The 23603-nt window shown below is 45.4% G+C and overlaps 1 protein-coding gene across 1 annotated transcript in view; it reads right to left on the bottom strand.

Moving 5' to 3' along the window:
* The window catches only part of GIPC3 (GIPC PDZ domain containing family member 3), a 515979-nt gene that overhangs the window by 176222 nt on the left and 316154 nt on the right, over positions 1-23603 (bottom strand). Inside the window, exon 4 of the mRNA XM_073655161.1 lies at positions 9707-9819. Coding sequence (XP_073511262.1) covers positions 9707-9819 — 113 coding nt within the window. The remainder of the gene's footprint in view (positions 1-9706; positions 9820-23603) is intronic.

Below are 23603 nucleotides of genomic sequence, written 5' to 3'. Positions count from 1 at the left end.
CAGACAGCTAGGGCAGATGTTTGAAGCCTGGGAAGGGGGTAATACTCATGGAGCTTCCCAGGCTACTAATACTGAATACTTAGCCTTTACTGGCTATTAAAATGGGGGGATGCCATAAAAAATTACGTGGGGTCCCCCTATTTTAACAGCTAGCAAAGGCTAGGCAGACAGCTGGGGACTGATATTAATAGCATAAGAAGGCGCCATGAATATTGGCCCCCTCCCAGGCTAGAAACACTAGTACTCAGCCACCCCAGAAATGGCGCATCCATAGGATTCGCCAATTTTGGCACTTAGGCTCTGCTCTGCCCCTTGCCCTGTGGTGGTGGCAAGTGGGGTTATAGGGCTGAAGTTGATGTAAGCTTATAATGCCAGCCCATTCCACCTGAATCCATTGTCACCTGTAATAAAATTAAAATAATAAACCAACCTTATCCTTACCTTTCCGACATGAAGAACAGAATCCATGTGTCCCGCGACGGCTCCAGCTCTGCTACATCTAGATGGCAGGCTGCATAGTAGCTGGACGCGACCATCCAGCCTGTCATCCTGCAGAGACACTGAGGAGCACATACTTGCGCTCCTCAGTGACTCGCTGTGACAGTATCAAGATGAGCTGAGTTAATGTCAAATGAACTCAGTTCATCTCATTGACATCAGCGTGAGTGTGGGAAAATTCTCACCGCGCATGCGCTGACACGGCGAGCAAGAGAACAGGCTGGATGGTCGCGTCCAGCTACTATGCAGCCTGCCAAATAGATGTAGCAGAGTTGGAGCTATCGCGGGACACATGGATTCTGTAGTTCACGTCGGAAAGGTAATGATGAATTTGGTTTATTATTTTACTTTTATTACAGGTGACAATGGATTCAGATGGAATGGGCGTAATGTAAATAGGGTTTAATTTAGAATATTAAAAGGAGTCTGTGTACTTATTTTAAATAAAATATTTTATTCACGGTGTGGGTGTATCTATTTCACATTTCACTTCCACTATGGGGTTAGTAATGGGGGCGTCATATAGACGCCTCTCCATTGCTAACCTGGGCTTGATGTCACCTGACAAGATAAGCTGACATCAACCCCAGCCCTATAACCCCACTTGCCACCACCACAGGGCAATGGGCAGAGCAAGGCTAAGTGCTAGAGTTGGATGCGCCATTTCCTGGGCGGCTGAGGGCTAGTGTTTCTAGCCTGGGAGGGGGCCAATATTCAATATTCCTATACTATTAATATCAGTCCCCAGCTGTCTGCCTAGCCTTTGCTAGCTGTTAAAATAGGGGGACCCAACGTAATTTTTTGGGAGGGGCCCAATTTTTATAGCCAGTAAAGGCTAAATATTCAGCTGGGGGCTGATATTAGTAGCCTGGGAAGCTCCATGGGTATTACCCCCCTCCCAGGCTAAAAACTTCTGCCCCAGCTGTCTGCTTAACCTCTGCTAGAGTATAAAATGACAGGGGACCCCACGCCAATTTATTTTTAATAAATTCTTTAATTTAAGAAAAAATTACAAGTACAGTAACCAACACAGTCACTGTACTAATTATATATGTCACTGACATCTTTCTATCTATCTATTCTATATGTGTAGATCTATTCTTTCTATTCCAAATTGTTGGGTACTGCCGTATTGTAACTGTATGCAGCTGATGAATTGCCGGCTTTTAAAGAGACGGGTGCATAAAAATTGGACGGCACTCGCATGGTCCGAGTGCCGTGCGATTTTTTTCACGCACCCATTGACTTGCATTGGCAATTCTCATCCGAGATACGCAACATGCTGAAATTTTTTTCTTAGCCCGATTCCCGCTGAGAAAAAAATCGCAGATGAGATGTCACTCATTGATTAACATTGGTCCGAGTGCAATCCGATGTTTTATTAGATTGCACTCGTCCATTTTTCTCGCAGATGAGCATGAGCCCTTAGCGACATCCCAGCGATTGTTAAAATGTGGAGTAGACATATTACATATTTAGTGGCAAGCACCACTTTTCTGATGGTCTACTTTATTCTAGATACCAGTTTATTATTACAATTATGGTTGATATGGTCAGGGGTGTTCTCAAGTTTGAAATTTATCCCCTGTCCACAGGATAGGGAACAAATTTTCATTTGCTGAGTATTTGACTGCCATGAGTCCCACTTCTCCCACAAACCGGGCTTCTGAAAAACCATAGTTAAATGGAGTAGAGGTTGGTCATGCACACTGCATTCATTCTAATAGGAACGCCAAAGATTAGCCAAGCGCTGCACTCAGCAATCTCTAGTGCTCCCATTAAGAATGAATGGATAGGCAGTGTGTTTTATCAGCTTCTGCTCCATTCAGCTGTGGATCTTCAGAGCCCCTGATCTCAGGATTGGTGGGGGACGTGGCAGTCAGACATCCAGCCATTGGAAAAGTATCCCCTATCCTGTTAAACTTTATAACATATATATTATGTTTTTCTCCCTTTATAGGCAGCCTGTTTACACTTCTCCATTGAAAATTCCTGATAATCAAGCAGTGTAAATGCACATTTATATAGGATACCAAGAATAATTGTCAACTTACAGATAATGAATGTTCCATCTAAACACGTGGAATAGATCAGAAGCAGCATTTTAGATGTCTCAGATTTCAGACAAAAGCAATGAATCTTTTTGTCTTACCAAAAATGGCTTCCTATGCATTTTAGAACTGTTGAGCTAAAACCTTGATATTGCAGGGTTCTTTGCAATGTTAGATGATGTCATTCAGTCAATTAGGTCAGTTTATTAATTATTTCATGCTTAGTTACTAGCCTTGAAGGCCGAGAATATAGAAATAGCATTTCAGGAGTATAAAGATCCCAATAAGAAAGGTAAAAAAAAGAAATCAAGCTAGCAAAGTTAGCTACTGAAACACAAATCGCCAGCGGCATTAAAATAAATGCCAAAATTGTTTATAAATACATCAATCCTAAAAAGAAAAAAATGAGTGGCATCGGCCCGTTAAAAGATGATAATTAGAGATGAGCGGTGTTCAACTAGAACTGTTCGCCAATCTCAAATTCGAGCTGTTTTGGGCGGTGTTCGAGTTGTTCGACGAACCCGAACGATTTGCAAAAAATTCGGCTGTTCGAGGTTATGTTCGATAACTGTTCGTGCACCAAAAGCGTGTCCTGCATGTCTGGCGCTATTTAGAGCACCAATCATGCAGGGATTGTCTGCCACTCACTGTAATGCCACAGCCATGGTGGTTGTGGCATTACAGTGATTGCCCAAATCGATGGGAACAGTGCCAACAGTGAAACATGAAAAGCCGGCAATTCAGCAGCGGCATACACCGGTACCCGACAATTTAGAACCGAAAGAATAGAGCTTCACACATAGATTAGATAGATATAAACATGTCAGCCACATATATACGAAGTACAGTGAAAGTGCTGCTTACTGTACTTGTCATTTAGCGTAAAGGATTTATCAAAAAAAATAATAGTGTTTTCATGCACTGTCTCTTTAAAAAAGCCGGCCGGCAATTCAGCAGGGTACCCGACAATTTATAACAGACAGAATAGAGCTTCACACATACATTAGATAGATAGAAACATGTCAGTCACATATATATGAAGGACAGTGACAGTGTTGATTACTGTACTTGTCATTTAGTGTAAAGGATTTATTAAAAAAAATAATAGTGTTTTCATGCACCGTCTTTTTAAAAAAGCCGGCCGGCAATTCAGCATCTGTACCCAACAATTTAGAATAGAAGGAATAAAGAATCACACATAGATTAGATAGATAGAAACATGTCAGTCACATATATATGAAGTACAGTGACAGTGTTGCTTACTGTACTTGTCATTTAGTGTAAAGGATTTATTAAAAAAAATAATAGTGTTTTCATGCACCGTCTCTTTAAGAAAGCCGGCCGGCAATTCAGCAGCGGTACCCGACAATTTATAACAGACAGAATAGAGCTTCACACATAGATTAGATAGATAGAAACATGTCAGTCACATATATATGAAGTACAGTGATAGTGTTGGTTACTGTACTTGTCATTTAGTATTAAAATAAAGGATTTATTATTAAAAAAATTGGCGTGGGGTTCCCCTTAATTTTAGGCTCTAGCGGAGGTTAAGCAGACGGCTGGGGCAGATGTTTGAAGCCTGGGAAGGGGGTAATACCCACGGAGCTTCCCAGGCTACTAATATCAGCCCCCAGCTGAATACATAGCCTTTACTAGCTATTAAAATGGGGGACCCCCCCAAAAAAATGACGTGGGGTCCCCCCTAATTTAATAGCTAGCAAAGGCTAGGCAGACAGCTGGGGGCTGATATTAATAGCCCAGGAAGGGAGCCATGAATATTGGCCCCCTCCCAGGCTAGAAACACCAGCCGTCAGCCGCCCCAGAAATGGCGCATTCATAGGATGCGCCAATTCTGGCACTTAGCCTCGCTCTTCCACGCTGCCCTGGTGCGGTGGCAGGGGGTAATAGGGTTGGGGTTGATGTCAGCTTATAATGCCAGCTGACATCAAGCCCAGGTTAGTAATGGAGAGGCGTCTATAAGACACCCCCATTACTAACCCCATAGTCAAAGTTAAAAAAAACACAAACACCCAGAATAAAGTCCTTTAATTGAAATAAAGACACAATCCTTTATTGTTCTAAATTAAACCATACTTACAGTCACGCCCATTCCAGCTGAAGCCAACGATCTCCTGCAATAAAAGAAAAATAATAAAGCAACCTCATCCTTACCTTTCCATGGTTCCCACGACAGCTTCAGCTCTGCTACATCGAGATGACAGGCTGGACCGCAGCAGAACACTGCTATCCAGCCTGTCATCCCGCAGACACTGAGAAGCGCAGGCTTGCTTGCGCTGCTCAGCGTCTCTCTGTGACGACATCCAGATGAGCCGAGTTCATGTCCAATGAACGTGGCTCACCTCATGCACGTCACTGACAGCGTGGGAAAATTCTCACGCTGAAGCGGTGAGTGCAGGAGAATTCTCCCACGCTGTCAGTGACGTGCATAAGGTGAGCTCATGTCCAATGAACTCAGCTCACCTCCTGCACGTCACTGACAGCGTGGGAGAATTCTCCTGCACTCAGCGCTTCAGTGTGAGAATTCTCCCACGCTGAAGCGCTGAGTGCAGGAGAATTTTCCCACGCTGTCAGTGACGTGCATGAGGTGAGCCGAGTTCATTGGACATTAACTCGGCTCATCTGGATGCCCTCACAGAGAGACACTGTGGAGCGCAAGCAAGCCTGCGCTTCTCAGTGTCTGCGGGATGACAGGCTGGATGGCAGCGTTCTGCTGCGGTCCAGCCTGTCATCTCGATGTAGCAGAGCTGAAGCTGTCATGGGAACCATGGAAAGGTAAGGATGATGTTGCTTTATTATTTTTCTTTTATTTCAGGAGATCGTTGGCTTCAGCTGGAATGGGCGTGATGGTAAGTATGGTTTAATTTAGAACAATAAAGAATTGTGTGTTTATTTCAATTAAAGGACTTTTTTCTGGGTGTTGTGTTTTTTTTAAATACTTTACTAGAAATTCATGGTGGTCATGTCTAATATTGGCGTGACCCCATGAATTTCGGGCTTAGGGCCAGCTGATAATGCCAAGCTGGCCCTAACCCCTTTATTACCCAGTGAGCCACCGCATCAGGGCCCTGGATGAGTTGGGTACAGCGCCAGAAGATGGCGCTTCTATGAACGCGCCATTTTCCGGGGTGGCTGCGGACTGCAATTTGCAGCGGGGGTGGCCCAGAAAGCTTGGGCCTCCCTGCGCTGCGGATTCCAGCCCCCAGCTGCCTAGTTGTACCTGGCTGGACACAAAAACAGGGCGAAGCCCCACGTCAATTTTCTTTAAATTATTTCATGAAATAATTAAGAAAAAAAGGGCTTCCCTATATTGTTGTGTCCGGCCAGGTACAAATAGGCAGCTGGTGGTTGGGGGCAGCCCGTTCCTGCCTGCTGCACCTGACTGGACACAAATATAGTGCGAAGCCCCACGTCAATTTTTTTTTAATTATTTCATGAATTTCCTGAAATAATTTAAAAAAATTGACGTGGGGCTTCGCACTATATTTGTGTCCAGCCAGGTACAGCAGGCAGGAACGGGCTGCCCCCAACCACCAGCTGACTATTTGTACCTGGCCGGACACAACAATATAGGGAAGGCCTTTTTTTCTTAATTATTTCATGAATTTCATGAAATAATTAAAAAAAAAATACGTGGGGCTTCGCACTATATTTGTGTCCAGCCAGGTACAGCAGGCAGGAACGGGCTGCCCCCAACCACCAGCTGCCTATTTGTACCTGGCCGGACACAACAATAAAGGGAAGGCCTTTTTTTCTTAATTATTTCATGAATTTCATGAAATAATTAAAAAAAAAATACGTGGGGCTTCGCCCTATTTTTGTGTCCAGCCAGGTACAACTAGGCAGCTGGGGGCTGGAATCTGCAGCGCAGGGAGGCCCAAGCTTTCTGGGCGCCCCCCCGCTGCAAATTGCAGTCCGCAGCCACCCCGGAAAATGGCGCGTTCATAGAAGCGCCATCTTCTGGCGCTGTACCCAACTCATCCAGGGCCCTGGTGCGGTGGCTCACTAGGTAATAAAGGGGTTAGGGCCAGCTTGGTATTATCAGCTGGCCCCAAGCCCAAAATTCATGGGGTCACGCCAGTATTAGACATGACCGCCATGAATTTCTAGTAAAGTATTTAAAAAAAACACAACACCCAGAATAAAGTCCTTTAATTGAAATAAACGCACAATTCTTTATTGTTCTAAATTAAACCATACTTACCATCACGCCCATTCCAGCTGAAGCCAACGATCTCCTGCAATAAAAGAAAAATAATAAACCAACCTCATCCTTACCTTTCCATGGTTCCCACGACAGCTTCAGCTCTGCTACATCGAGATGACTGGCTGGACCGCAGCAGAAAGCTGCCATCCAGCCTGTCATCCCGCGGACACTGAGAAGCGCAGGCTTGCTTGCGCTCCTCACTGTCTCGCTGTGACGGCATCCAGATGAGCCGAGGTCATGTCCAATGAACTCGGCTCACCTCATGCACGTCACTGACAGCGTGGGAAAATTCTCACGCTGAAGTGCTGAGTGCAGGAGAATTCTCCCACGCTGTCAGTGACGTGCATGAGGTGAGCTCATGTCCAATGAACTCAGCTCACCTCATGCACCTCACTGACAGCGTGGGAGAATTCTCCTGCACTCAGCGCTTCAGCGTGAGAATTTTCCCACGCTGTCAGTGACGTGCTTGAGGTGAGCCGAGTTCATTGGACATGACCTCGGCTCATCTGGATGCCGTCACAGCGAGACAGTGAGGAGCGCAAGCATGCCTGCGCTTCTCAGTGTCCGCGGGATGACAGGCTGGATGGCAGCGTTCTGCTGCGGTCCAGCCAGTCATCTCGATGTAGCAGAGCTGGAGCTGTCCTGGGAACCATGGAAAGGTAAGGATGATGTTGCTTTATTATTTTTCTTTTATTACAGGAGATCGTTGGCTTCAGCTGGAATTGGCGTGACGGTAAGTATGGTTTAATTTAGAACAATAAAGAATTGTGTGTTTATTTCAATTAAAGGACTTTATTCTGGGTGTTTGTGTTTTTTTTAACTTTGACTATGGGGTTAGTAATGGGGGTGTCTTATAGACGCCTCTCCATTACTAACCTGGGCTTGATGTCAGCTGGCATTATAAGCTGACATCAACCCCAGCCCTATTACCCCACTGCCACCGCTACAGGGCAGTGGGAAGAGCGAGGCTAAGTGCCAGAAATGGCGCATCCTATGGATGCGCCATTTCTGGGGCGGCTGACGGCTGGTGTTTCTAGCCTGGGAGGGGGCCAATATTCATGGCACCCTTCCTGAGCTATTAATATCAGCCCCCAGCTGTCTGCCTAGCCTTTGCTAGCTATTAAAATAGGGGGGACCCCACGTCATTTTTTTGGGGGGTCCCCCATTTTAATAGCTAGTAAAGGCTAAGTATTCAGCTGGGGGCTGATATTAGTAGCCTGGGAAGCTCCGTGGTTATTACCCCCTTCCGAGGCTTCAAACATCTGCCCCAGCCGTCTGCTTAACCTCCGCTAGAGACTAAAATTATGGGGGATCCCACGCCAATTTTTATTTTAATAAATCCTTTATTTTAACACTAAATGACAAGTACAGTAACCAACACTGTCACTGTACTTATTATAAATGTGACTGACATGTTTCTATCTATCTAATCTATGTGTGATGCTCTATCTTTCTGTTCTAAATTGTCGGGTACCGCTGCTGAATTGCCGGCCGGCTTTTTTAAAGAGACAGTGCATGAAAACACTATTATTTTTTTAAATAAATCCTTTACACTAAATGACAAGTACAGAAAGCAACACTGTCACTGTACTTATTATATATGTGACTGACATGTTTCTATCTATCTAATCTATGTGTGAAGCTCTATTCTTTCTGTTCTAAATTGTCGGGTACAGATGCTGAATTGCCGGCCGGCTTTTTTAAAGAGACGGTGCATGAAAACACTAATATTTTTTTTAATAAATCCTTTACACTAAATGACAAGTGCAGTAACCAACACTGTCACTGTGCTTCTTATATGTGTGACTGACATGTTTCTATCTATCTAATCTATGTGTGATGCTCTATTCCTTCTTGTCTAAATTGTCGGGTAACGGTGTATGCCGCTGCTGAATTTGCCGGCCGGCTTTTTTAAAGAGAGTGTCTTCTGAGCAGTTTGTCAGCTTTTGGACACCTTTGCAGGTGTTTTCTATGTGTTTCTATGTGTTTTTGTTTGCCTGCCATTGGTTTTAACGGTGTTCGACGGTGTTCTAAGGTGTTCGACGAACAGTTCGACGAACAGTTCCTCGAACATCCCGGTGTTCGACGAACCGAACCCGAACACTACGGGGGTGGCTCAACACTAATGATAATAACAAGATAATTATAGAGGACAAAGAAAAGGCTGAGATATTAAACAGGCATTTTTCAGCCGTATTCACCAGTGAACTGACTGTTCCAGGGATCATTTGACAAGGCTCAAAGTTCACCAGCTGATATAACTAATATAACACAAGAAGTAGTACGGCTTCGTCTGAGCAAATAAAATATTTACAAATGCCCTGGCCCAGATCGAAATTACCACAGATATTGAGGGAATTGAGCTCAGTAATTGACAGACGGATGTATCTCATATTCTTAGACTCTATTGTAACAGGGTCCATGCCACAGGATTGGAGGATAGCTGACGTGGTACCGATATTTAAGAAAGATGAGAAGGTGGATCCAGGTTACTATCGTCCGGTAACTCTGACATCAGTAGTTTGCTAAGCTTTTGAAAGCATTGCAAGAGATTACCTGCAGAAATATACTGTAGAGAATAATATAATAACTGACAACTAGCACGGATTCATGAAAGATAAGTTGTGTCTAACCACATGTTGGGGTTCCATGAGGAGGTAAGTGCAAATAAGGTTGTTGATAATGTGGCTGATGTGATTTATCTGGACTTTTTAAAGGCATTTGATACTGAACCACATAACAGCCTTATACTGAAGCTCCAGAAGCAAGGACTAGGGGAAATTATATGCAGATGGGTAAGGAATTGGCTAAATTACAGGAAACAAAGAGTCATCATAAATGGTGCAAATTATAAAAATAGTGCAACAAATTACGGGCTACACCAGTTTTATAAAAGACCTTCATTATTTACTAAAGAAAATCAACTTACCAGTTCTTCCAAAGTAGCTATGCCCTTATTTCTGAGACGGAGAGTTTCTTTTCCACTGGACATTTTAACCTCACTGGCACATTTATTAGATTTGCCTCTTTGCCCAATCATATCTAGAAAAACACAACACAATAGTTCAACCAGCAGCCAAAACCATATTTTAAGATATAACATCATAAAACTTTTCATAACATTATCAAATCTACATTTTAAATTAGCATTTAATATTAGCATTTAAATAGCTTGAGAAACAGATGGTCACATCACATAGATTGGTTTCCAAGCCCCAATTCACTTTTTCAGATCTACTGTAGAATATATGTGATAAGGAGATTGCTGTGTTTAATTTAACTATGTGTTTCAATATTACAATATAGGAAATTATATATCCAACTGTGTGTTTTGCTCCTGATGAAAGCGGCTCCTGTCCAGTCGGCAGTCCCGTAGATCTGACTTGTGACCTTGGAGTTCCCCACTGATACGCATCGGTGGAACCCATATGTCACTTCTGGTCTGACAACATTGCGCATGTGCGATACGTAAGCTGGAATGGGCTGGATATTGGGGTGCACCTGTTTGCCGTCTTTTGATTTGACTCACGGATCCTATTTACACCTGGCACTTGACTCAGGCAGGTTACCCCTGTCATAGTTGCAGGCAGTCAGCGAAACACGTGGGGATCTGCTTCTCAGGTTCTTTAGAATTACCCTGGTATGTACAGTTGGGAAAATAAGTATTTGATACACTGCTGATTTTGCAAATTTTCCCACTTACAAAGAATGGTGAGGTCTATAATATTTATCTTAGGTACTCTTCCCCTGTAAGAGACAGAATCTTAAAAAAAAATCCATAAAATCACATTGTGTTTTATTGCATGAAATAAGTACTTGATACAATAAAAAAACAGAACTTAATATTTGGTACAGAAACTTTTGTTTGCAATTACTGCAGCAGGGATTTTGGCAGACTCTTCCATGCAGATCTTCTCCAGATCTTTCAAGTTTCGGGGCTGTCGCTGGGCAACATTGAGTTTCAGTTCCCTCCAAAGATTTTCTATTCAGTACAGGTCTGTAGACTGGCTAAGCCACTCCAGGACCTTGAAATACTTCTTATGGAGCCACTCCTTAGTTGCCCTGGATGTGTGTTTCAGGTCATTGTCATACTGGAAGACCCAGCCTCGACCCATCTTCAATGCTTTTACTGAGTGAAGGAGGTTGTTGGTCAAAATCTCTCGATACATATCCCCATCCATCCTCCCTTCAATATGGTGCAGTCTTCTTGTCCCCTTTACAGAAAAGCACCCCAAAGTATGATGTTCCCCCACCATGCTTCACGATTGGAACGGTGTTCTTGGGGTTGTACTCATCCCTCTTCTTCCTCCAAACAATGCAAGTGGAGTTGATACCAAAAAGTTATATTTTGGTCTCATCTTATCACATGAGCTTTTCCCATGCCTCCTCTGGATCATACAGATGGTCATTTGCTAACTTCAAACAGGCCTTGGCATGTTCTGGAGTGAGCAGGGTGACCTTGCATGCCCTGCAGGATTTTGATCCATGACAGCGTAGTGTTTTACTAACGGTAATGTTTTAGACTGTGGTCCCAACTCTCTTCAGGTCATTGACCAGGTTCTCCCATGCAGATCTGGGCTGATTCCTAACCTTTCTCAGAATCATCCTTACCCCACGAGGTGAGATCTTGCATGGTGTCCCAGACCGAGGAAGATTGACAGTCATCTTGTGTTTCTTCCATTTTCTAATAATTGTGCCAACAGTTGTTGCCTTCTCACCAAGCTGCTTGCCTATTGTCTTGTAGCCCATCCCACCCTTGTGCAGGTCTACAATTTTGTCACTGGTGTCCTTAGAGAGCTCTTTGTTCTTGGCCATGGTGGAGAGGTAGGAGTGTGATTCAGTGTGTGGACTGGTGTATTTTATACAGGTAACAAGTTCAAACAGCTGCAATTAATATAGGTAATGAGTGAAGATTAGGAGGGCTTCTTAAAGAAAAATCAACAGGTCGGTGAGAGCCAGAATTCTTGCTAGTTGGTAGGTGATCAAATACTTATGTCATGAAAAAAGTGCTGTTTAATTATTTAAAGCATACCTGTTAGCAGGATTGTGCTCAGTAAACTACATACACTGTCAGGTGGGTGACATTACACTGATTAATATGATACCTTGGTTGATGAAATCCGTTCTGTGGTTCTTGTATAATCTTTACTTTCAGTTTGCCTGTGGGGTGGGCTCTATCTGGTGCTTTGATTACATATTCATCTGTATGCTCTTATGACAACTTACTGTGCCTTCACTGACCTGCCTCTTATTTTAAATAGCCCCGCACTACAAGATGCATTATGTAAAATAGGAGGCAGATCAGTGAAGGCACAGTGACCTGTCATAAGAGCATACAGATGAATATGTAATCAGAGCACCAGATAGAGCCCACCCTACAGTCCCACCCCGGAGCACGAGCATATCATTATCTCCAAACTGAAAGTAAAGATTAGATAAGAACCACAGGATGGATTTAATCAACCAAGGTATCATGTTAATCAGTGTAATGTCACCCACCTGACAGTGTATGTGGTTTACTGAGCACAATCCTGCTGACAGGTGCGCTTTAAAAATCATGCAATGTGATTTTCTGTTTTTTATTTTTAGATTCTGTCTCTCACAGGTGAAATGTATCTACAATAAAAATTACAGACCTCTCCATTCTTTGTAGGTGGGGAAAGTTGCAAAATCGGCAGTGTATCAAATACTTATTTTCCCCAATGTATTTAACAAGTTTATAATGCTCCATTATTCTTATTAGGATATTACTCCCCAGTTATCCTTATTATTATCTGGCATGCAATACATCTAATTGCATTGCCCTCCTGCTGCTATCAATGTTAGCATTGCTCTCCAGGCTCCTGGTATTTATACATATTGTATTATTGCTGCTATTATATCTTATGAATTAAATCTAAATACAGTATATGTACATATTTTTCATATCTTGTATATATTATCTATTCCAGCCTATATATTGTGCAATCATGTAATTTGGGATAAATATAAAATTGTATTAGGGTAATATTTTCATATTTTGTGTATACTAGTAAATTGCCTGAGGAAGGGGTAAGTAAACCATCGGACTATTATATCTTACCTCTTCAAGTCCTCATATATCTTTTTAAATAGTTTTTAAACATATTTTTTCTGTCTGTGTTAATATTTTATGCCAATTATATTATTAATTATGGATGTGCACACTTTGCTTTCCTTACAACCTTTGTCTATCCTTTCCACAAAGCTCCAGAATTGGCACATCTAATGGTGATGTTCCACTTCTGGGGCAACTGTAGGCTTTGTATTTTTAGGCCCAATAACCAGCTTACAGCTGTCTGCTTTACCTTTCCTGGTTTCATAAAATAGGGGGGACCCCACGTCATTTTTATCATTCATTCATTCGTTCATTTATTTGGTTAAACAAGCCTAAAAAACTGTAGAATAAACTCCACATCGATCTATCTATCTATCTATCTATCTATCTATCTATCTATCTATCTATCTATCTCTCTAAACTAGCTTTAAGTTACATACAGCATTATAGTATGTAAAAGTTGATGTTAAAAAAGCATTGCATATGGATTGAATATACATGTCAACTGTCATACAGATGCTAGGCGAGAAAAAAAAATTGCACACTTGCATAGCACTCGCCTGACATACGGAATGACATACACATGACACTCAACAAGTTTTCAGGCTGAGCGATTTTATATATGCAGATGTGAGTGAACCAAGCAGATCATTATGACAATTACCCATTGTAAAGGGCCTTCAAATCCACAGGCATACCCAGCAATGTGTATCATATGCTGTCTCCCTTTCATCCCGTATCATTCTGACAGATGATGACTGTGATAATCAGCCATCATCGGCCTCTAACAGCTGCTGGTAGAGTGGATCTCTGCCCACGGCTGTTAACCTTTTAAATGCTGCTGTCAATCTGTGACAGCAGCATTTACAGCGTGCCAACAGGGGGCATGCTGTTCTAACTGCTCATTGGTGCAGTTGTGACACAATTGCTGGATGCAGATGGATTGCCATAATGGCCAGGGGTCTGCTGAAGACTCATTATGGTACTCTGTGAAAGCCAGCCCGTGGATGGTGTTGAAAGGAGACTGTGATTTTTACTGCATATAGCAGTACTGTGGTATTGCTGTTTATAGCATAAGCGATCAGACAATTGCAGGTTCAAGTTCCCTGAGGGAACTAACAAATACAGTGAACAGTAAAAAAAAAAAAGTGAAAAAAATACAAATATAAAAGTTTAAATCACCCCTCTTTTCCCCCATTAAAAATTAAGAAATAAAATCAGTAAAAAATAAACATATTGCACGCTGCTGAGTTTGTAAATGTCCGATCTATCAAAATATAAATTAAATTAATCAGATCGGTAAATGGCATGACGGGAACAAAAATTAAAATGCCACAATAACAGTTTTTCTGCCGACGCAACAACACAAAAAAATGTAAGAGCGGACGATCGAAACATCGTATATACACCAAAATGGTATCAATAAAAAACGTTGGCTCAGGGCACAAAAAACAAAGCCTTAACACAGCTCCATATCCCGTCCTTCCCAGCTCAGGAACTGGCGAATCCTCGCAGTGCACACTCTGGGGGGATTCATAAGTCTGCAGTCACACAGAGTGACTGCTGATTCATTGATTTGGACTAGATAACCCCTCTTAAACTAGTGTTTTTGAAAGTGCAATAAACATCTTGCAATGCTTAGGCCATGTTCACACATTCAGTATTTGGTCAGTATTTTACCTCAGTATTTGTAAGCCAAAACCAGGAGTGAGTAAGAAATGCGTGGTGATGTGTTTGTATTATACTTTTCCTCTGATTGTTCCACTGATTTTGGCTTATAATGTAAATACAGATGTAAAATACTGACCAAATTCTGTTACCTTAGCCTCTGAACCATTTCTTTGCTTTGGGGTAGGAATGGGGGTTGTGGAGAGGGGCGCCATTGACTTCATCTGCCTAGGGCACCAATATATCTGTTCTAAGGGCTCATACCCATATGTCTGAAAAAAAAGTTCCGATATCTGGACCGAAAAATTGGACAAGTGTCATGCGATTTTCATGAGAGGACAATGCGATTTTTTTCTCTGCAACTTTTATTCTGCAATCATTTACATGACCATTTACAGTGCTACAAAATGGTAATGTATCCGTAAAAATCGGATGGCATACGGATGGTCCGTATGCTGTCCGTTTTTTTCTCTCACCCATTTACTTGCATTGGCGAGGCTTGTCCAATATACGCGGCAAATCGCAGCAGGCTGCAATTTTTTTCTCAGTCTGATTTCAGCTGCGAAAAAAATCGCAGATGAGCTGTAACTCATAGTTTAACATTGGTCAGAGTACAATCTGATTTTTTATCGGATTGCACTCGTTCGTTTTTCTCTCAAATGAGAATGAGCCCTAAGGCTGCAAATTGTCCACCTACCTGACCACTAGACTTAATTTTCTGCCGACTGTTTCCATTGGCATTAATGCATTTAATATGGATCACTCCCACATTTGCAAGCTTATTATTAATGGCATATTTGTTTGGTTTCGCAACTGCTTTAAGGTTATCTCATTCACCTTATGGGTTTTATGATTCATCCTAACCTGTAACTTTGCATGTTTATCTTTGCATATTATATCCGCTTTTAATCTAGTCAGTTGATTAACTGTTTTATTAGCTAAATTAGTCCTAGTTCTATACGTCCCCATAATTAGACCTTCATACTTCCCTATAAATTTAGATCTCGTCAGGGGGAATGAACTTGTGAAAAAGTTCCTAGCAGTTAAACATGGCAGTTGGGCAGCAGAGAGGTAAGTGTAGCGCCCCGAGGGTTCGGTCGCTACAGACGTATTGCATCTCACCCAGAGGTGAGATATCTCACTTCCAGGTAAGGATAGAGTGTGGATCAGGACCCTAACACCCACATGAACTACACCACATTTCCGGGGGACAGGGCGACAATGCTCCCAAGGGTGAGCACAACTGTCCCTGTCCCTGGCTGGAGTGGGGGGAAGGGAACACCTAGAAAGGGGGAACCCGGTAGTGTGTGGGTGGGGAGAGTAGATTCTGGGTGCACTGTAAAGTAGGAGTATATAAGGTGGGCACCATCTAGAGTCAGGGGAGTAGAAAGTGAGAGAAAGAGAGAAGGAGAGTGGGAGCTGGGGCTCTGTACGGGCTCTGCTCCGCAGTCAGGCCCAGCCTCAAGGCCTGAGCCTGGAGGAGAAGAAAGGAGAGGAACGGCGGAGGCTCCAGGAGTGGAGTGAAGGGACCCCAGGGGTGCGGACAGGACAGCCGCCACCGGACGCCCACCGCTACCAGAGTAGGGGGGTCAGGCCAAGAAAGGGAACCGGATCCCTCATCTAGTGGAGGAGAGCAACTACCCTCAGCTAGTAACCGGAGGCCGTGTCATTGCATGTGTACGGCCCCTCACTACACCCGTTAGGAAGGCACCATATAGGACCCAGGGAAAAGGAACATACGTTTGCCCGCCAAGGCCCGAGGCAGCTGGACTGAAACGTGGTCAATTGTGGGGTACGACAGGCCAGAGAAAGGACACATGAAGGGGGTCCTGAAAAGCATTCCAAAGGTACCTGGGAGTTGGCCGTGCCCCTCACCTGGTGAGCACAGTACGACGTGGGCAGCCATTACCTGCAGAAGTGGCTTGGAGTGTAAAACTGTGAGTAAAGACCCTGGACTGCATCACTGGACTCTGAATCATTACTGTTGCTCCCGCGCACCATCACCCCCATCATCTGCACTCACTGCCCTGAGGCTATACTCCTCCCGTGGGGAGTTATATTACCATCTGCTGCGCACACAACATCAGCCTCAGCGGTCTGCCCCGCAGCGGCGGTTCTCAGTGACCGCAATCCACGGGTGGCGTAGTTGGACATTTAAACATTAAAAACCAAATAAACAGATCTGCCACTGGTTTGACCATCCTGAGCCACGGGACCGGGTCGCCGCCACGGAGACTACAAACCCCCAGCATTACACAGAGATCTGGCTCCGGGTATTCTCCCACACACGGCCCAGGGGGCGCGTCAACTTTGGCATAGTCGGCAGGATCGAAACCAACCCGTTATCATCGGGTATTGCGTGCCTAGAGACTGTTTCACTGTATTGAATGTGGCGCCCGCCGCAGAAGAACAGACGCCATTATGTGCTCGCCAAAAGACAACAAGAAGCCACCTCCCATCGTGGGCCAGGTCCCAGAATGGCGCCAAAGACGGAGTCCACCCCCAACAGCCATGAGTGCGGCTGCAGAGATGTCCATCAACGTGGGGGGGGCTGCCACTGAGAGTGATTGTCAGCAGATTGCCCCGGGACCACCACCAACAGGGGCGGAAGGGAAAGAAAACCGAAGGGCAGGGTGTGGTTTGGATCAGTCTTGGCGGACCACACCAGGAGATGGCGAGGAGCGCCAGGCCCGGTACCCTGACAAGTGGCCTGCTGCAGGCCGAAGCGGCTCTGTACAGCCTTGCAGAGCTGATGGCCCAGCTCCCTGGAGAGGACCCTGAATTCCTCCGGGCTGGACTGGAGGATTTGGACCGGAGGATGGTCCAGGCGCAGCGAGAGGCCATTGCGGGATGGAAGGAGGAAATAGACCGGCGGGTCGCGACCCGGCAGCGGGTGGCGTTGCCAGCACCCGACAGCGTGCCTGCCCCTGAGGACAGAGGAGGATCACCGGAGGTTGAGAGCAGCGCCGCAAAGGGAGCAGGTAAGGGGGATGCCCCTGCTACATGCCCGGACGCCACTAGCCTGCCCCTGAACCCCGTCGCGGAACCGAACACCCCGGAAGTCACTGCACCTCCTCCGCTCCCGCCGCCTACACCTAGGCCCCAAGCCCCGAGCGCAGCCACCGGACCACGTCCCACACCGTGCACCTTGATCCCGGGTGCGGTCGGAGGTGGCCCGCTCCAAGACTGGTCGCAAGGCCTGATGCCCCCAGGCGCCATCCACCAACGAGCGCCCCCGGTCCCAACACTACCACCCCTGGGCGCGGATTTATACAGTCAGCTAGCCGGTCCTGATGGAGAGCCGGTCCCCCTGCTACGCAGATGGGTTCACCCTTGCCATCGGAGGGACCTGTCCGCAGGGGCCAAAGCCCCACTTCCTCCGCTCCTGCCGGCTCCAGTCACCATTGCCCAGCTCCCGGAAGAAGAGGTCCAAATCGAGTGGGACCAGACCGGGGCGGACCTGATGGGGTTCTCGCAAGAGACGCGGGCGGACGCACCACGCAGGTGAGAATTCTGCCGCCGGGAGATAGCGCAGCTGGAGAAGGAGAAGCAGGAACAGCTACAGGCCCGGAGCGCGGAGGAAAAGACCAGAACCCGCTGAGACCCCCAGGCTGCACGCGGTCCCAAAGTCACCGGGATCGTGGTCAGGTTCCACCAGGAGAAGGAGTGGGGGTTCATTCGGGACCCGACGGCAAACAATAACCTCTTTGTTAAGCGGAGGGATGTGGAGAGTCGCCTGCCCGAGGGTCACCCGAAATGGGATCTGTTCCCGGGGGATCAGGTGTCATACACCCGACATCGAGGCCTGCGAGGGTGGTACGCTCTCAATGTCCAGCGGGAGGAAGAGGAGCGCTACCCTGGATCCTGTTACGTGGAGGACCCGGACGGGTCTGAAGAATTTGAGGAGCAGGAACGCCCACAAGGGGGACGCTGCTACTAGATAGCAGCAGCAGAAACTGTACATAGTTACCCGTCAGGGTAGAAGAAGAGGAAGAGTCACGCCCGGTTGCAGATTATAAAACAGTTCACCCGGTTCTGGATTGTTGACAGTTTATTTGTTTGCTAAAGTTACCCAAAAAGGGTCTGTGAACTATCCGGCTGAGGACTGGGAGCAGCCAATCCTTTCTATCCGGCTGAGGACTGGGAGCAGCCAACCCTTTCTATCCGGCTGAGGACTGGGAGCAGAAAACCCTTGTAAATAGTTGCACTTCTTTAAGTGCCCCCTATTGGTTTTATAAACACCTACCTCAAAAGTTACCTGAAGGTGTTTGAAAGTTTGCACTTAGTACAATTGCACCTTGTTGGGTGACATGGACACCTGGTCGCGGAAAGGACTGTGGCTTGTTAAAGAGACTTCGCCGTTGAAATGTTGCTGATAATGTTTTATATTTTCTACTTAAAGGAATGTTTATGAAGAAAAATGTTTTAAATGTGACAGAAGTGTTTATGCATATGAAAAGAGTTTTATAATGTCTTATGTATGAGAAGAAAGTATTATAATATTTTTAAAAAGAGAAAAGTTTTATGACAAGTAACGATAAAAAAAAAAAAAAAAAAAAAAAACACTTTAATTCTGCATGTCTTGAAATCAATTGTCTTTTGCTCTGCTCCAGCCCGCGGACGTGCTGTGATTTACCAGTGGGGAATGTAGCGCCCCGAAGGTTTGGTCGCTACAGAGGTATTGCATCTAGAGATGAGCGGTGTTCGACTCGAACTGTTCACCAATCTCAAATTCGAGCTGTTTTGAGCGGTGTTCGAGCCGTTCAGCGAACACGAACGATTTGAAAAAAATCCGGCTGTTCGAGGTTATGTTCGATAACTGTTCGTGCACCAAAATCATAACTGGATTTTTTCACAGTAATGCTGATAAACAATGTTAATACGCAGTTTGAGTGTACAGCGGGGCTGGGGGAGGGGCAGGGGATGGATCTCTGCATAAATAATGAAGATCTCCATTTTTTTTTCTCTTTCCCGCATTTACAGTGGGGAGGTGCAATCTGTCAGCCTATCAGCAGCGCACACAAGGAGCGAACTGCTTTTTTTCACACAAGCAAGGGCATGTGTCATTGGCTGTGTATGTCACATGTCCTTGCCCTATAAGACCCAGCCATTTTCCCCGTTGCCACCATTTTCTCACTGCTGTAGCTGCGTGTTAGACGGCACCGCTGTTGCTGTGTGTGCTATACTTTCAGTGTTAATTTCAAGCCAATTTTCTCTGAAATATACAGATAGCTTGGGAGTAGGGAATAGTTGTGATTGCAGTCCTTTTGAGGACTAGGTTACAGCATTTACTACGACTTTTAGCAGGCAGGTCTGTGTTCTTAAATAGATAGGTTGGGAGTAGGGACAAATTGTAATTGCAGTCCTTTTGAGGACTATTTTACAGCATTTCCTAGGACTTTTTGCCAGGCAGGTCTGTGCCAGTGCTGTGCAAGTGTTTTTCACAGCATTTGGCTAAATCTAGCTAAGCAAATCCTTTTTGGCCTCTTGCAGTGTGTGTTAGTCAGTGGAGTAGCGTATCTGTGTTGCAAGCTACACCACCTGTGTATAGAATACAATTTTTTTTACTGCACCTAGCCAAGTAAAACCTTTTGGGCATAGCATAATTCTATTAGGCCATCTATACTAAGCTCCACCAGCTTGCAAATTAGTAATAATTTTTATCTGCATCTAGCTCGGAAAATAACTTTGGGCTTGTAGCAGTGTGTGGGACTTATTCTTAGTCCATCTATACTAAGCTCCTCCAGCTTGCAAATTACAAATAATTTTTATCTGCATCTAGCTCGGAAAATAATTTTGGGCTTGTAGCAGTGTGTGGGACTTATTCTTAGTCCATCTATACTAAGCTCCTCCAGCTTGCAAATTACAAATAATTTTTATCTGCATCTAGCTCGGAAAATAATTTTGGGCTTGTAGCAGTGTGTGGGACTTATTCTTAGTCCATCTATACTAAGCTCCTCCAGCTTGCAAATTACAAATAATTTTTATCCGCATCTAGCTCGGAAAATAATTTTGGGCTTGTAGCAGTGTGTGGGACTTATTCTTAGTCCATCTATACTAAGCTACTCCAGTTTGCAAATTACAAATAATTTTTATCTGCATCTAGCTCGGAAAATAATTTTGGGCTTGTAGCAGTGTGTGGGACTTATTCTTAGTCCATCTATACTAAGCTCCTCCAGCTTGCAAATTGCAAATAATTTTTATCTGCATCTAGCTCGGAAAATTATTTTGGGCTTGTAGCAGTGTGTGGAACTTATTCTTAGTCCATCTATACTAAGCTCCACCAGCTTGCAAATTACAAATAATTTTTATCTGCATCTAGCTCGGAAAATAATTTTGGGCTTGTAGCAGTGTGTAGGACTCATTCTACCACCTGTGTATGTAATAAAATTGTTTTACTGCATCTAACCCAGCCAATCCTTTTGGGATAATACCATAGTTTGGCCACTCAGCTCTGCTCGGTTCCCATCCATCGTTTTTTGTGCAAACAACTCCAGAGTTGTCAATTAGTTAACCACCAAAATGAGTGGAAAAAGGCCTGCTGCTGGTGGAAAGGGGAATAGGCGTGTTGGGAATGGAAAAAAAGGTTGTGTCCGTGGGGTAGGTGTTAAAGCAACAGTGACATCTGCAGAAGAAAGACCATCTTCCAGCAAACTAAGATGTCTACTTCTTTTAGCGGACAATGTGATACGATCCCTTTCTTACGGCCACGCCAATCGCTACAAATTCCAGATGAGGCACAAAAACAGCAGGTGCTTCAACGGATATCAAGTGCTCCTTTAAGTGGGCTCTCCTCCACCTCAACTTCAACATCACAAATACTCCAGTCCTCAGAGGTGTCACCCCAATCGCACTTGCTTCCTCACAGCTCCCAAGTCTCCAGCTCCCCGTCTGAGTATGGGGTAGAACAGATGGTTGAGTCTGCAGAGCTGTTTATTCATACTATAGCCTGGGAATCAGAGGTCGGCTCCAGAACTTCTGTGAATCCAGACGAGGAAATGATCTGCACTGATGCCCAGAATCTTTATGAGTCGGATCCAGGACCAGACGCAGAAGGTTCTGACCATAATGTAGACCCTCGTTCCCAAACTGTAACTCCTGTTGGTGGAAACAATGAGGAAGACGATGATGAGACTCAAATACCTGATTGGAGCGACAACTTGAGTTTTTTGTCAGGGCAGGAAGAGGTTGGCTCTGAGGACGAAGGATGTGAGAACACACAGGGTGATGATGATGAGGTTGCAGATCTCACTTACTGTCAACCGACAGTCAGCCAGTCGATGAGGTCAGCAGAGGAGGTGGAGGAGGATGCTAGTGACGACGAGGTCAGGTTGCGCCTTCCTGGACAGAGACGTAGTACAGGAAGCACATCAACAACTGCATCCTCAAACACAACTCTGCCTCTGACCACAAGTCGTGGTGGCTCTTCAGGTTGCATGGGTGCTAAGCCTTGCATAGCCTGGGCATTTTTTCAGATCGATAAGGATGACCCAACTCGTGTTATCTGTAACATTTGTCACCAAAAGCTAAGTAGAGGCCAAAAAATCCACAGTTTGAGTACTTCATGCATGAACCGTCACATGGATATGAAGCATAAGTTGCAGTGGGAAGCTCACTGTGCTACAATGCGGCCTAGCGGGCCGGACCAACCACCATATGCCCCATCTTGTGCATCCGCGGCTTCTTCATCCTCTGTGACTGGGGGGACAGCAGACACACCTGTTTTGGGACACAGAACTGCCACCTCTTTACCCGCAACAGCCAGCGTGATTAGCAGGTCATCATTTTCTTTGGAGGTGGAAACACCAGCTGGTGTTGAGCGCTCTCCGACATCGAGAGCACCACCTTTGGATCAAGGCAACCTAACATGTCCGCCTGCATCTTCCTCACAGACCGGCAGTTTGCCGGGGACACCCTTCTCAACCCCGTCTAAGCACAACAGCCAATCCTCGGTCCCTCAGATGTGGACAAGTAAAAGACCATTTCCTCCTAGCCATGAGAAAGCTAAGAGGTTGAATTTCACCATCTGCAAGCTCTTGGCTACAGAAATGCTGCCTTTCCGCCTGGTGGACACAGAGGATTTTCAAGACCTTATGTCCGTCGCAGTGCCCCAGAACCAGATGCCCAGTCGGCACTACTTCTCTTAGAAAGGTGTGCCTGGGTTCCACCAGCATGTCGCACACAACATCACCGCTTCTTTGAGAAACTCTGTGTGTGACAGGGTGCATTTCACCACAGACACTTGGACGAGTAGGCATGGACAGGGGCATTACATGTCGCTGACTGGGCACTGGGTAACTATGGTGACAGCAGGACAAGGGGCTGCTGTCCAAGTCTTGCCGTCCCTACGAGTTGTGCGTCAATCCTCTTTATCTCGAAGTTCCTCCACTGCTTCTGCCTCCTCAACCTCCTCTCGGTCCTCCACCTGCACCCAAAGCCTGTCTGGTCATGCCACAAGCTTTCTAACTGCGCAGAAGGGATCCTGCACACCTCCTTACTATGCTGGCAGCAGGGCTCAACGTCATCAGGCGGTTTTTAATTTGAAATGTCTGAGAAATGTGAGTCACACAGCTGAGCAGTTGTGGTCAGCTCTGGAGAACCAATTTCATGAATGGTTGTCTCCACTGGACCTGAAACCAGGGAAGGCCGTGTGCGACAATGCTACAAACCTCGGTGCGGCCCTTCGCCGGGGCAATGTCACACACGTGCCTTGTATGGCTCACGTGTTGAACCTGGTTGTCCAGCAATTTTTAGCCCACTATCCCGGACTAGATGGCCTTCTGCAGAGGGCACGGTCGCTGTGTGCTCACTTCCGCCATTCGCATCCTGCAGCTCAGCGACTTACATCTCTACAGAAGTCGTTGGGCCTGCCACTTCACCGACTAAAATGCGATGTGCCTATCGGTGGAATTCAACTCTGCACATGTTGCAGCGACTGTTGCAGCACCGACAAGCCCTGGTGCAATACGTTCTGACGTATAGCCTGGGCCAACGGGATCCTGAGGTGGGGCAAATCACGCTGGAGGAGTGGTCTCAGATCAGGGAAATATGTACCCTTCTGCACAGTTTTGAAATGGCGACG

Source organism: Phyllobates terribilis, unplaced genomic scaffold (genome assembly GCF_046119375.1).
Source record: "Phyllobates terribilis strain yellow unplaced genomic scaffold, ASM4611937v1 Scaffold_1__5_contigs__length_1240528914, whole genome shotgun sequence".
Taxonomy (NCBI): domain Eukaryota; kingdom Metazoa; phylum Chordata; class Amphibia; order Anura; family Dendrobatidae; genus Phyllobates; species Phyllobates terribilis.
The sequence above is the reverse complement of the archived record's forward strand: the minus strand, read 5'-3'. Positions and strand labels throughout refer to the sequence as shown.